The sequence below is a fragment of the Callithrix jacchus genome, chromosome 15, assembly GCF_049354715.1.
Source record: "Callithrix jacchus isolate 240 chromosome 15, calJac240_pri, whole genome shotgun sequence".
In the NCBI taxonomy this organism is placed as follows: domain Eukaryota; kingdom Metazoa; phylum Chordata; class Mammalia; order Primates; family Cebidae; genus Callithrix; species Callithrix jacchus.
Window position 1 is genome coordinate 78615345 of NC_133516.1, and position 16043 is coordinate 78631387.

General features: G+C 39.9%; 1 protein-coding gene across 44 annotated transcripts in view; it reads right to left on the reverse strand.

Annotated features, from left to right (window-relative positions):
- The window catches only part of KALRN (kalirin RhoGEF kinase), a 659576-nt gene that overhangs the window by 296823 nt on the left and 346710 nt on the right, over nucleotides 1–16043 (reverse strand). For all 44 annotated transcript variants that reach the window (XM_078351912.1, XM_078351911.1, XM_078351910.1 and 41 more), the window contains 2 exons: nucleotides 13162–13328; nucleotides 5102–5221 (listed from right to left, as the gene is read on the reverse strand). In XM_078351912.1, coding sequence (XP_078208038.1) covers nucleotides 5102–5221; nucleotides 13162–13328 — 287 coding nt within the window. The remainder of the gene's footprint in view (nucleotides 1–5101; nucleotides 5222–13161; nucleotides 13329–16043) is intronic.

The window sequence follows — 16043 nt, forward strand, 5'->3', positions numbered from 1 at the left end:
TTGTGTGTCTAAGGACAGCCTCACTCATTTTCACCTATACCTCTCCCTGATTCCCACCATGATAGCCCCTCACCCTCATTCCAGATTGCAGTCTACGCATTCTCATTTACCTTCTCCAGTCTATCCCCCACCTCTGGCTTCTCTTCACTCTCTCCTGAATCTTTATTCAGAGTTAGCAATGTTAGCATGACCTCCTCTTACGACCTAGACTCCTTCATTGCCTGCCTGTCCACTAAGTCAGCCCTCAATCTCGATGACTACATCAGCATTGGGTACCTAATTGCTGAATGGGGCTAGAGAGAGTAAGCTAGTGGGTAGAAACGATCCACTACAATCCCTGGTTTTCTTTCTTTGTCTTACTTATTGGCATCATTTTCTTTTCCTGCCTCCTAAATGTAGAGTATCAAGGTCAGTTCTCCCACCCCTCCCACCCACTGCTGCAGAGCTTGCATCTATTCCATTGGTTTCTATTATCTTCTCTTTGCAGATAATTCCCCAGTCTATGTCTCTTGTCTGACATCTGACTCTCTTCTTTAGTTGCTCTCAGATGCAAGGGTGAGTTGCCTGCACAGATCTCACCCTAGTAAGCAGCACTGATTCAGTTGATTTAGCTGTCTGTCCCATGTCAACCTGGCAGAAAGAGGCATTCTGTAAAAGTGACCTTCCCGGAGAGAGGAGGGGCCTTTGCCAGTGCATGGGAAGGGCTTCACTGCTCTATTAGAGCCTCTACCTCCCCCAGACAGCTTCTTAAATTCCACAGCTGAAACTAAACTCTTCTCTTTAAAACAGTTTTCCCATGGTAATCTGCCACTTCTGTTGGCACTCCCCTTCTCTCTCCTCCTAGGATTACAATCTTGACATCATTCTTGCTTGCCGTTCCCCTCTCCCCAATCCCAGCCCAGCCCTCTCCACTTTAGACACAGACTGGTGTGGTGATGACCTAATGCATCTTCTTGCCTTCCATTTCTAATCCAAAAATTCATTCTTGACATCTTTAACAGATCCCTTTAATTCTCTGTAATGGAAAGTACTAGCATTATGTAACTTCTAACATCTTTTCCAGTTCTAAAACTCTCATTTTACGCCATAAATGTCACTACCTTCTCTCAGTTCAAGTCTTCAGTAGTCTTCCCATTGCTAGTCCAAACTTTGGAGCCTGTCATTAAAAGGCCCTCATTGCAACACGGTCCCAAACTACTTCTATAACATGACCCCCAATTCGTTCCTTACAAAAACCCTTTGAAAACACACCATGTACTTTCTTGCTTTTGCTACCTTCATTCTTCCTGCCTTTAATGAATGTCCCAAGTCTCTCCCCAGATATGTTCCAGCTTTCCTTTGAGACTCAGCTCAAGTCTACCCTCCTTAGATGAGGCCTTTTCAGACAGCCCGAGACTCACAGTAAACCACCCTCCTCTGAACTTCTACGTCACTCATCTAACACTTGGCTGATTCTCCTTACGTAGACTGTGACACTCTCAAGGCAAGGATGGTTTGGAAAATCATAAGCACTGTGCGTATGCATATATTTTCTTGTTCTCTCAACATGACTACAAGGTGGATATTATTATTCCCATTTCACAGATTAAGAAACTGAGGATCAGCTGGCTAAGTGACGTGCCCAAACATGTACAACCCAAAGAAGTAATGAAACCAGAAATAAGACTCATATTTGACCCATCTCCAAACCTGTGCTCTTTCCACCATATCACATCATTTTATCTCTAGCAATTAGAACAGTATCTATAGTATCTCATTTAAAGGAAGGGTTCACCAAATGAACATTAACAATTATGATAATTATCTGGCCTCTTCTCAATATCTAAAATGAGCATATAATTGTTATCATAAATTAGTTACATATTTTTCTGTGACAATGGAGAAGTAAATCTTGATTTTCCTACAATATATGGAAATATATTATATACATAAGATATATACAAATGTTCTTTCTTACGTTGAAACTCATTATCATGTAACAGTCCTGGGACCACCTTCCCCCTTTAATTTCCTAAATGATAAACTCTTATCCATACGACATAATCTTTGTTTTGCTAAGCTTAACTCATTATTTTGCACTTATTTCCGCTCCCCATTAACTAATCCTATTCAGTGCTACATTCTTAAGACATGGATTATCAAGGACATTAATATTTAGTAGGAGTACTCGGAAGAAAATGGAACTGAATCAACTGAATTTATTATCCAGTTTTAACTACTTCTGCTGACATAATGCCTATTCTTAAAATAGGATTTCAAAGAACGATAGATTTTGAAGTTCACAGTTCATGAAGATTCATCAGCTACATCTTGGATACTAACAACATTTCTGGGTTTGTCTGACAAAGCTAAGTTTCTTTCAAATGCTCTGTACTGATTTCCATTCTGAATGGCTCTGGGGAAGACTTCTTGAAATCAAGGCTACTTCAGGTAAAAATCCTGAACTTCCTTAGAAAGACCAAAACCTTCAACCTGATGGGGTCACTCAAGATATTACAAGTTAGCAAACATCGTGGTTTGCCCATCACAGTTCTAGTATATGCCTATTCTTCTGGCTTAGTTATTAATAATTCTCTCCCTCACTTTTAAAGAATCTCATTTAAAGAATAAATTATATGATCATCGCTTTTCCAACTTTTTAATTTTCCCTGTGGAACCCAGGGTTCTTTCTGAGGGTTCAAGAAGTCAAATTATGCTCCCCACCAAGAATCACTGTAAAGGCCTCCAGTAACACTGTCAAAATAAGTTAAACCAAACCCAACTGCTATCACTACCTTTGAAATAGCTTATATCTTCTCTGGCATATTTTCCTTCTGATGGAGAACCTAGTCTGAACTGACACACTTAAGAAGAAGTGCAGGCCACCTGGAGAACAAGCATATGTGGCAATTCTAGTTCTGTTCCCTTCATTGTTCTAGCCAGCACAGACTCTGCCTACCTTTCATTCCCAATATCTTCCAGAAATCCTAACTGCTCTGGCATGCCTTCTCCAGACCAAGTGGCCTATATCTCAACATCAACTCCAAGAATATTTGATCAAGTGGTATCCATATAGAAACCCAGAACTGATTAAGAGGTGTTCATGCTTAGTGAGCCTCTATTCTGTAAAGATGCAACAGCATCTACCACAAATGAATACATATTGCATATGTAGTCATGTGGGATGTAGTCATTTCAAGCACTATGAATACATTTACCCATGCTTCCTCACAAGCTCATTGAGATGCTCAAGGGTGTTATGACACTTGGTCTTACTTGTCCACCATTGGATTAAGACAAACCTTTACCTTTTCATTCAAGATAAATAAAGAGGAGGTATGGCCAAGAGCTGTCTTCATTCTACCCAGCATGCCTCATAACTGTGCTATACCTCTAGTCTGATTGCTCAGCCTTCATTTTCTTCATTGCTGCTTATGACTATGGGAACTGGACCACTGTGTGCCCGATTCTTTTTTTGTTTCTGAGACAGGGTCTCACTCTGTCACCCAGGCTGGAGTGCAGTGGACTGCAACCACTCAGCTCACTGCAACCCCCACCTACTGGGTTCAAGCAATTCTCCTGCCTCGGCTTTCTGAGTAGCTGGGATTACAAGCACCCACCACCACACCTAGCTAATGTTTTTGTATTTTTAGTAGAGACAGGGTTTCACCATGTTGGCCAGGCTGGTCTTGAACTCCTGACTTCAAGTGATCTGCCAATCTTGGCCTCCCAAAGTGCTGGGATTACACGCATGAACCACCATGCCTGGCCCCGATTCTTGATTATAACCCCAATCTTACTTTTTCTTTATAGTGAATACATCCTAACACTGTGACATTTGGGTGTGTCAGTTAGCTACAATAGAGACAGCTGATGATAATAAAACTTACTTCTTCTGGTTAATTCCTCCTTAGAAAATGATTTGCTGATACTGTGTGCACAATATAAAGTTGGTTTTTGAATCTCAAATCCCAGACAGTTCTTGTAGTACTAATAATGGTTCCTAAGAAAATATCATGCATCTTAACACTATGTTTATATACCCAGGATAGTTCTAGGAAATTAAATGGCTGCAATCAATCAATACTAGTTTAAAAATGGTTAGCAATCAGTTGGATTACTGCATAAAAAGACACAGGCAATTAAAATTTTATTGTTTGCCATCATTGTTGTAGAAATGACTCATTAACAATCTTTTTTTTTTTTTAGTAAAAGGTATTAACCTTTGCATTTCTTACACACTCAAAAGTGGGTTAAATTCTATACTGAACCATAAGTAATGAATGTCTTCGAAGTTCTCATTCTGTCTCTTTTCCCACTGGTAATGAACTTATTTTATTTTTAATATAGTTCTCATGTCCCATTTCCTACTCTTTTTCCTACACCACTATAAAGCAATCAGTTCAAGTCTCTCTGGGAAGGACAATGTCCCAGTAAAAAAGGATAGTTAAGGGTACTTAAAACAAAATTTATATTAGATTACCATAAATGAAGTTTTATTTTTAAATAGCCTTCCAAATAGTCCCTGTTGATTAACTTCTTCTGGTTGCAGTTTATTTTTAAATATTGTTCTACCAGCATGATTGAACAACTACTTTCAGCAGGGTAGACTACATCTAGTGCAATCTGCTCCAACAGTCACGATCCTTGTTAAAAGGCAGATACACATGATATCTAAGGGTTACATGTAAATCTAAGGTTTAAAAATAGGATCCTAATTTATAATGACGTTTGCACTTGTTTATCCTCAATCCTGAGTGATCTTGACTGGAAATGACTTCTAATTTTTTAGTTTTACATTTCCTCACATGGTACAAATCTAGAATGTATGAAAAAAAAACTAATGTACCAGTGGCCTTAAAGGTTGAAGGTACAGATATGTAACAAAGATTCTCATACGAAGTGTGAATACTTGTATTCTAATACCAGGCCTCCCTGGGGGATGAACCCCTGCATTTGCTTCCCCATCAATTCCTGGGTAAGATGAGGCTCCCTGGACCATCCCACTAGAAGGGGTACAGCCTTCACTGCCTGAAGGGACACCCATACCTGAGACTCACTCTGCCTGAAGTACAGAGCAGAAAGGGGAAGAAAGGACAGTGCAGCCAGATTTGGGTGTTACCTCGATGGCCAGTTGGAACTGCTCATGCTCCCGCTGCAGCTGCTCTGCTTCCGACAAAGAGCTGGCATTGACCAGGCTGGCGTTCAGCATTGACTCTCCATTGCGGATCCATCCCAGGACCTAGGGAGATGGGACACGCACACAGGTGAATGGCCTTCCGCAGCTTCCCCAGAGCTGTTGACTCCTTTCACCGGGACTTCAGTCAGAGAGAGCTTACTATCTTTTATCTTCTGTTGGAGAGAGACAGGAAGGGTCTCCACAATTAAAATGGTAATTCCCCCAATCTTACTGAGCACCTGGGCCATGAAGTACTTATTTTTTGTACCAGCTTCATTCCCAGCTCCACATCACCCTTCTGTCGCAATTTCCTTACCCACTTAGTTTAAACATTACTTAACCTGGTTGTACTGTATGGATGTCTAAACTTCTTTCTGGAACACAGAATGGTATAAATAAATAAATTCCATCTGTTGGCATCCTTTTCTTTTTTATAAGGTCCCATTCAAGTAACAGCAACTTTGTTGTTACAAATCTTTACAATCTCTTCTTCATCTAGTGCAAGCATATCATTTTGTATGTACCACCTTTATGGTATTCACCACAGACTTCTGGTTCTGTTATTTCAACCTATGGTTCATCCTCTCTTGAGAACACAAACTTCCTGAAGTCTGGGACAATATATTAGTCATATTTTAGTCTCAGAGTACCTGGCACATACTTTGCATATAATGGGTGTGGTGTAGTAATGTTTTTGAAGTAATGGAGAATACCTAGGTCACCTGAGCAGTGAGTCTGATTTCCTCTACCTTGCAAAATAACTAAGAGTAGGCAGGTTTGAATTTCAGTAGGTAAACAACCCAAAAAAGGAGACAAGAGAAAGAAAAGCAAAATAACAGGAATAACCCATATTCTGGATCAGAAAAGGGGGAGCAAGCTGTAATACAATTGACCTACATTATTTAGAAGCCATGGGTAGGCTGAATGAAACTTCTATGTGATGTTAACAAGCACTGGGAGAAAGAAAACTCAACAAGAGATTATTAGGATAGAAGAAGAAACAGCTGACACTGTCTAGACAGTTCTAGGTGAAATGGGGATGTGGCAATTATCCAGCTAATAAAGTCAGAGCAAATAATGCAACTGGAAGAGTTAGGCTCTGAAAACCTACCTGGTGTCTGGTCACCAGAACACTGTCAAATACTCTACTTATTAGGGAGTCTGAGAGTTTGCTTAAAGAAGAAATAAAAGCTATTCTGAAATTTCAAGATCAGTAAATACCACCCATATGTCACCTCATGCCAAAGGAGAAGACATCACTATGTGTTTCAGATTTGCTTTCAGATTTTCCTCCCCTCTGCTTCTTCACATTAAACAATTAGAAAATACCAAGCCCATTCTCATGCTCCATAACTCATAGGCACCTCTCAAGTTTCAGCTCTGGGCAAAAAATGACTCGTGCCTTATTGTACATAGATAACGTCAGGGCATAAATCCCACTGAAGCTGGGCTACTTGGATTGAGACATTAATTCATGGCCAAGATGGCAGATTGTAGATGAAATGCCAATCTGTAAAGCAATTAGTTACAAGAAATAACTGCTCAGAGTGTTCACATGAAATCCCTGTTGTCACTGGTGGACTGTGGCTGGCTGACTAGAGGTACTAATGTTTTTGAAAAGTTGCCTGTAACTTTGGGGACATGCATTCATAGACTGCATGCCCAAATGCCTCATTTCTTTGGAAAATGGAGCTCACAAGGTCCCTCTGCCATGATTCATTGCATTTGGTTTGGTCTGAACATGCATTTGAGGCTGTCAGAGAAACCATTTCTCCAAGTACATCACACATCAACGCCCATGGGACAATATGACTCTCTTTGGGCCTCTTCAGTTTTGTTAGAATATTTTTCTCTCCAGTTTCAGCCAACAGGAAACATGAGTTATAGCTATGGTGGTGGGATCCCTATTTACCAGCTTTTCATTTAGAAACATCATGGGTTTCAGTACCTACTTTTTAAAGTACATTGCATCATTTCCCTGTTCATTTTTATTTACTAAATGCTGTTTAAAAAGGCATCCCAGGACTTTAAAGTGGGAGATTTGACTTTAGGAAGCTAAAAATGCATGGTAGTTTATATCCATGGCTTAGTTCCAGGGTGGGACTGATCCGTATGAATGAGTCAGTCCCAGAAGTAGAACTGGCACGGTAGAGAAATAACATAAAATTTGGAGTCAGATTATCTGGCTTTTTTTTAACATACCTGGCAAAATCACTTAACCCCTCTGAACCTCAGTTCTGTCATCTGTAAAATAAGGATAATTGTACCTTCCCTTTATGCATTATAGGGTTGATGCAACAATGTGTACAATGTAAAGTCTGATGATTATGATGGTACTGGTGATGATTTTTAGTTTGGAGCAAAGCTGGGTAATAATGTGATTATTTATACCTCTCTCAATGAGAAGAGAGATTTATTCCAGAATCTGTATGAGCTTATTGGCATATTCTGATGTGATGTAGCTTCCTTAGCTGCTTTGTTATCATTATTCTTTTACTCGGATCACTGATAACCCTTGTTGGTATAATTTTCCATTACTACTGTTTGTCATCTTCCAGGTTCACAAAACTGGCTAGTTATTCTTCTGTGTGCATACAAATGCGTGCAAGTTAATAAATATCATAATTAAAATGAGAAAATGCTGATTCTACTAATCTTGAGCTGTGTGACCTTGCAAATATCATTTAAGCTCCCTAAGGCTCAGTTTTCTCATCTGTAAAATATGAACACTTTCCTTATATAAGGCACCAGGTAAAGAGAAAAGAAAATAATTAATGTAAAATTATTTTTCAAACCATAAAATGAATATTGACATTGATCAATCATTTTAGGCAACAATTTACCCAATGGGCTAGATGATCTTTAAAGATAATTTCCAGCTCTAACATTCTACACTTCTTTCAAAACCCAAAGAGTGCCCCTATATCCATAGGGTATCCAAGAAAATCAGTTATGTAGAAATGAAGGACTGAAAGAATATCACTGCTTAGAGACTTAAGAGCTAGGAATAAAAGAGTTCAGCTCAGTCTGAGCTTGAGGGGGGAACTGCACATGCAGATCTATTGCTTCTTCAGGCCAGGGAAGTTCAGCTAAGTCCAAGTCAGAAGACTGGATTTGAGTAAGTGGATGTGGATGTCCACAAATGGTGATGCCATTTAAGCTGGGCAGACTGAGCCTTGTAACTATGTAGGCTGGGAAGCCACCCATAGATGGCTATGTTCTCAAGGTCATACCTACAGCAAAGCTATGAGGCTGTACTTAAGGCAACTGACTCTAAGGACCGCTATTGTAGATGATTTATCACAAGGCATAGTTGTTTCTGAAACTCTAGCCACGGGAAAAATAATCAGCTCTTCAGATGGTAGCAGGGAGCCCGTCATATGTCCAGTGTTGCTTAGTTCTAAAAATCCGTGGTCCATGAGACTGCACATGTTCATCCTTCACGGTTTTATAGATTGTGGCCATATGTCCTCTTAATTATCTCCATTTTGAAACAAAAGGATGGTTCTTGTCCTGTTGGCTGCCACTCTTTTGGATCTACTACAATTCCTCTCTTTAATATTCAGTCAACAGAACCAAACACACTATTCTCCACAGGAAAATGAGGACAGGCTGATATTTTCTCCTTTGTCTTAAATGTCCATCTTGATTGTATGCAAATTTTGGCCAGCATTTGGTGCAAAGAAGCAAATTAAGCCAATGTCTTTAGTAATCAAATCAATATAACTTATTTCCTCATAGCTTAGAGACACAACATTTTATAAATCCATTTTAGCTTATTTTCCGCTAAATGCACTACTTTGCAGGAACACATATGGAAGTTCATTTAGTTTTATCCTCATTAGATAGGTCTTTCAAATCTTTCTGAATTATCTAATAGATGTGAGGTCATCTTCACCAGAGTAGTAATTTTCCCGGTAGCTATCAGAGCCTTCTGTGGGGTTTGGAGAATAATTTGGCATTGTGTGGTCTAGGGATCTGCACCATGGTCTGTAATTATGGAGTGGTTTTCCTTCAAGGTCCACCATTTCTCTAGGGGTGTTTGATATAAAGTCCTACATAAACCCTCAGAAAGAAAATCAGTTGCATCAATCAGTTTCATTTGTTCTGAGTCCATGAACATAATTTTTAGTTTAATATCTATGCCTTGCTTTTCAGTGCTTCAGTTTAACATAATTTTGGTAAAACTACACTTAAGGTTATGAGGAGCCATGATCAAATTTAAACCTTTAATCTATGACCTCTAATGACGTAGTTGTATCATAATCCATTATTGTCCTCTTCCTTTCTGCCCCTGTTAATGGTATCTCAATTAAGGTGTCCTTTTCTTTCTTTCTTTTTTGAGACTACATTCAAAAGAGACTCTCAAGCTACTGTCTAAATTTAGCCTCACTGATCAATACTGACATCTAAATTAACTCCCTTTTTCCAAGAGTCAACAGCTTCCAAATCAATATTTCCTGCTCCACCAATTTCCATCAAACACAAGTGTCTTCTCTGAAACTGGATCAGAGGACTCCCTAAGGAAAGGGCCTACACTGACAAGGAAAACAAGTCTGTCTAATGAGGCATGGTGGCTTAACCAAGCAGCAGTCCCTTAGCACCTCGAGGGCCACTGCCCTTTGCAAAGGGTTTGGTAGGTTTCCTGAGAATCTGATTTGAGCAACTTTGTAGTCCTGAACTACAATCCTACGGTGTGTCATTTTTATCATGGTAGGGATAAGGAATTTTCCCACCCCCACAAAAGAATTCCTTTTTGTCTTCCCATTCATGAAATTATAAATGGGAAAGTATATAGATATTAGTCCACCCCAGATTATTTATATAGAGACAGTCTAGTTCCCCATTTGAAAAAATACTTATCATCAGCCCAGTCTCCTCCTATACAGAATGTGTAGCTGGAGAATGAATATATTTCTATTTTAATATCAGCCAAGGAAAAGAGAATTAGGGAGTTGACTCTACCACTGATGCTGGAGAAAAATAAAAACCAAGAACAAAAGCAAATTAATATATTTCATTTCAAAGTCAAATAGGAATGATTTTTCTGTTATCTGTTTTGTTCAGATGGTCATTCCTACCACCTTCCATTGATGGGAACTACCAAGTAGGAGCAACAGAGGACTCCGATGACTTGCTGGAGCCCTGCTGACCTCAGACAGGTACCACCCTCTCCATCAAGCTTAGGCCATGCCTGCTCCTGTCTTCTCAGAAATGGTACTGCTGCGGTCAGGAAAACCTCAGACCGTTCAGTTAGAGGGATTTTTTTCTTTATTTTATTTTTTCTTTATTTTTAAATTTTGAATTGATAAACATAATTGTACATATTTATGAGAAACGTGATATTTTGCTACAGATACACAATGTGCAGTGCACATTGTAACTGGGATAATTATCACCTTATTTATTTGTGTTGGAAACATTCAAATTCCTTTTTTTAGCTATTTTTGAAATGAACAATAAATCGTTGTTAACTATGGTCACCCTACTGTACTATACCACACTAGAACATATTCCTCCTAACTGTAATTCTGTGCCCATTAACCAACCTCTCTTTATCCTCCCCTCCTTTCTACCCTTCTCTACTCCTGATAGCCACTACTCCACCATCTACTTCTATGAGATCAGCTTTTTTGGCCCCCACATGCATGTGATATTTGTCTTTCTGTGCCTGGCTCATTTCACTTCACATAATGTTGGAGGGCTTTTATTTCTCCTAGGACCACATGGCAAGACTTGTGGCCAGAAGAGGCAAACTTTAGGACCTTGGATTTAGGAGGGCCTGGGCTAAAGTTTCAGCTAACTAGTCAAGAATCCTTGGGGAGCACTCATCCTATGGTACCTTAGTTTCCTCATTTGAAAAGCAAGCATAACACCACTTCTCCCCATGGGTATGTTCTCTTAAAATGAGATCATAAATGAGAAAGTACTTCTCATATGAAAACAAAGTCCAATCTCAACTACTAAGTTGCAGAATGTGCATGCTCATTACTGTTCTGGGCCTGCTAGGATTTCCACCAAGCCCTTAAAATAACAGTTCTCTCTGGAGACTCAGATGTGATCCCAGTGTCATTAAGCAGAAACAACCTGGAGGGCAGCACTGTAACCCCACCTTGCTTAAGGCTCAGGAATTTAATCTGTGCTCAATACAGATCTTTAGCATGGCGTGGGTGGGCTGTGGCTCAACACTGATTGGAAGAGATGGGGAGTGGAGAAAATAGTTTTTTCATTATAACAAATAACAATATGATAACTAAGACATAGACATTAAAGCAAAGAATATCCTTACTATAAGGAATCAAGCAACAATTAAACAAAATAAAATGGTTTTGGCCCTCATGCTAAATCAGTAGGCTTAATTCTAAAAGTGCCAGCATGGAGAGGTATGGTTTTCTGAAGAAAATAGGTAAAAGCTCTAGCAGCTGGTACAGACAAGAAAAAAAAATGTTTAAAGGAAAGATGTTTCTCTGCTTAGGATGGTAGAGTGCGGCAGAAAGGGGCAACCACAGGAGTGATGGGAAGCCCTCCGTGACCCGTGGAAAGCGGTGGAATGCTCTCTCCTCAGGGTGACCATGGTCTGTTGACCTCCTAAGCTTCAGTGGCCTAATCTATAAAATGGGAATAAAGTCTACTTCAGAGAACAGTTGTGAAGACTGATGAAGATGTGTATAACAGGCCCACAGCACTCAACAAATGGAACTATTATTATAATTTTACTTCTTTAATGCACCCTCCCACATGGTCCAAATAGTAATTAAAACAATTACCACTTAGTCTGTTCTTTTTTTTTTTTTTTTTTGAGACGGAGTTTCGCTCTTGTTACCCAGGCTGGAGTGCAACACCGTGATCTCAGCTCACTGCAACCTCCACCTCCTGGGTTCAGGCAATTCTCCTGCCTCAGCCTCCTGAGTAGCTGGGATTACAGGCACATGCCACCGTGCCCAGCTACTTTTTTGTATTTTTAGTAGAGACGGGGTTTCACCATGTTGACCAGGAGGATGGTCTTGATCTCTTGACCTCGTGATCCACCCGCCTCAGCCTCCCAAAGTGCTGGGATTACAGGCGTGAGCCACCGCGCCTGGCTATCTGTTCTTCATATGTGTACTTTTTGTTTTTTTTGAAACGGGATCTTTCATTGTCATCTAGGCTGGAGTGCAGTGACATGATCATAGCCCATTGCATCTTCAAACTCCTAGACTCAAGAGTTCCTTCTTCCTTTGCCTCCCAATTAGCTGGGACCAGGAGCATGCACCACCACATTCGGCTAATACTGAAAATTTTTTGTGGTGTCTTACCATGTTGCCTAGGTTGGTCTCAAATTCCTGGCCTCAAGTGATTCTCTTGCTTTGGCTTCCCAAAGTGTTGGGATTACAGGCATGAGCCACCATGCCTGGCCTGCTTGGTCATTGTGTGTATGTTCCCACAGACTCCTAGAGATCTAGGTATGTCTTTGGATAAAATGTCTAGCATAATGCTTCATCAGATAAGTTACTTTTTCTTTCTGAAATCAACTTTAATATGGTGAGAAAACTTTCCTATAATATTCATACACACTTTGAAAACAGTGATGGTAATTGCTACTAGTTATTGAATATTAACTATGTTTCAGGCACACAGGTGCCCCAAATTAATTAGCCTGACTCTATAGCCTATATATGTATATTGATAAATGATTTGTATATTTCCCATGGAGTGCTTGACAGGATTGAGGGCAGAAAGAAAGAATAGATTCAGTGACTGAGGACAACTCTGGAATGGATTGTTATATAACAGATAAATCATGCATTTGTTCTTTGGGCTATCGCGTCATTGGGTTTATTTGTTACTGCAGCCAAGCTTTCAGAAACTAATACAAGCAGTCCTTAATTTACCTATTTTTGAAGTGCTGGTTACTTAAAGGGGGACCAGTGGCTCTGTATGCCCTACTTCATACCAGGAGTAGGTCCAAGGTCAGGCTCAGCTGGCTGAGAAGCCCATGCTGAAGGAAGAAGGCCAGGGCTTACCTGTTTGACTTCAGCCTGGAGGTGCCGTAATTGGAGGCACTGCTCTAGCCGCTTATGAGTTTGCTCTGCATTGAGCTCCAATTCATGCTGCTTCTCATGGAGAAATTCCAGTAACTCTTGTACCTGGGCTGCCAGATCAATGTCCTTTTCACAGATCAACTCAATTCCTGATTTAAAAACATGTAAATAATTAAAAACCAGCTAGTACCATGAAGGCTACATTTCCTTCAATATGTAAAAGAAAACTGGAATTCCAAACTCTAAACATTCCTCTGTGAAACTGGGTACCACAATGGGCCCTTGTTTGGGATACTAAGATTATGACATCTCTTTTGTATTAATTAATCCTTTGCTTAAGAATTCCTTTTCAACAGCTGATCAGTTCCTTATCATCAACAGAAATTAGAGTTATCTAGAGGTTCATCCCTAGACATGAAAGCACCCAGCAATTCCTGCTGGGGGATTTGCCAACACCCAGAATATTCACAAACAAGCCTCTAAATCATATTGGAAAACAGAAACCAAACCAAAACACTGTCTCAGTACTTCTGCCAACAACACACTTTTTTTTAGCTGGTCAGATATAATTTATCATTAGATGGTAAGTTCACTCCAATGAGAGTAGATGTACAATAGTGATTTTTTAAAATTCCTTTTAAATTCCCTGCAAGTGTTGCACAGGTACAGTGGTGATTTTATTAGCCAACTACTTAGGTCCTCTAAAAAAGGAATTTTTAGAAATATATGCTAGCTCTCATATATTATTTATAAAACTCAGACAAACACACCTAATAAATATAACCCAGCAATACCATGAGGATAATGAGAGCTTATTCATTTAAAAAAAGCTTCATGTTGAAGTTGTGCCCACACAAGGCGCGTTTGCTCATTGTTTTTCTACTGATTTATAATTAGAGTAAGCTCAGTCAGTCACTGACAAGTGTTCCCAATGTTTATGTATAAACATCCAACATTAATAAACTGTCAACCATCTAACCTACAATGAAAGCCTTGAGTCAATATATGCCAGCCAGAAGCTGCGGCCCCACTTGTTTACCTCCTTGTCTTACTTTTCCTGTATACTTTTCCCAATTCATGAGCACAGGTGCGCACACACACTTCCTCTCTTCACCCTGCCAGTTCTCCTACTTATACATTATCACCAGCAGGCCTAAGGTAGCCTTCATCAAATGAATTTCTGCCTCGGAAATAAACAAACAGAGAGAGCAAAGGAACTGCTTTAGTAATCAAAGTCATTCTCTTCACTGGTAACTTGAATTTGATTTCTTACTTGGCTCTCAAAAACTACATGAAAAGTATACTAGCTTTGATTCCTTACTTGGCTCTCAAAGACTATATGAAAGTGTACTAGCTTTGGAACAGTCCTGAGTTGGAATCCTGACCTTGGGTAAGCTACCTAGACTCTCAGAAGCCTCAATTTTCTCATATGTAAAATATGAATTTACATACCTACCTACCTCCTAAACTTGTGGTATTAAATGAGAGGATTCATGTAAAGTATCTCACATACACACATACTACTGTGTATACATGGCACACAATAAATATAGATCATTGTTCCTTAGACGACCTGTGGCTTTCCTGACTCCTGACTCTCACCTTAAACGTTCAACTTTCTGCCTTCTTACATTCATACGCTCTCTGTTTCTAACTCTCTCTGACTTGTTGCAAGTTGTGACCCATGTTGTTTCTTGATTTGGATTGTCTACATGTTTCTTATTCAGCCTTGCTTAGATCCTTAGCTCTGGGAAGGTCCTAACTCTGGACTGCTTGCTTATTCTGATCCCTGAGTCCACCTGGCTCTGCAACTTCTTAGTTCTGTCCAAATCCTTTCCCTGGCTCCTCATCCAACAATCTAGACCCAATGCAGCTTTGGTCCTGATGCTGGCACTTTGTCTAGGATGCTGAAGAATAAGATCCCAACCAATGATGGGGTTCAGACTCAAAAGTCCAGCAAATAAGTCACCAAAAAGGTAGTGTACTTCCATAGGGAGCCTGCCAATCTCAACATATAGCTACCTAAAAAATAAATCCCCTTTAGGAGATTTCCTCATCACTCTAACTTACACCATCAGAAATGCATCACTGCCACCACCAACACACCTGCAGCATATAGTCGGGGGAGTATAAGAAAAGTCTGTACATGCTAAGGGAAATTCATCTCTGGAGGCAAAAATAGTGTTTTATATAAGGACAATATGGGAGAGTGGGAACACTTTTTTTTCTGGTGTTACATGGTAATAATTTCAGTATCTTTTCATGTTTATTTTTTGTGTCTGTTTCATAATTCCAAGTCCCAGCTCCTGAAATATCTGTGGGAGACAGAAAAGAACGGCTTGTTCTTTTGGCAGCCAACTCCTTCCAGTTACTATTTTTAGTTACCAAGGGGATGAGGTAGAGCATCGCCTCGACTGAAATAAAAAGTAGGAATACAAAAATGTCTACCTCTGCAGTGCCTGGCAGAGTACGATGACCCCTGACCCTTATCTTTGCTTTCTGGAAATGCAATTTAAGATCCATCTACAGAAGCAGACGCTCTTCCTCACTTCCAGTCTCAGTGTGGATTTGTTGCAGCTCATATTCATTCTGCATGTGTCTCTGGTGTTCAGGATGCTGGGCTTGGGCAAAATGTCTTTCTAAGTGAGCCTCATGGCTCACCTCTGCCACACTACATTACTTATCAAAGAGGATAGCCACCTACTCAGGACGCCATCCAGGGCAGGCTCCCAGCATGTCCTGAGAGTCATTCCCTGCGTTTTCATCCATCTAATTTGATGTTGTTTTATGTGAGATGAATGTAGGAAAATAAAATGGATGAAGACAATGCTTATTGCACCTCTGCACTCCTTAGCAACATATCA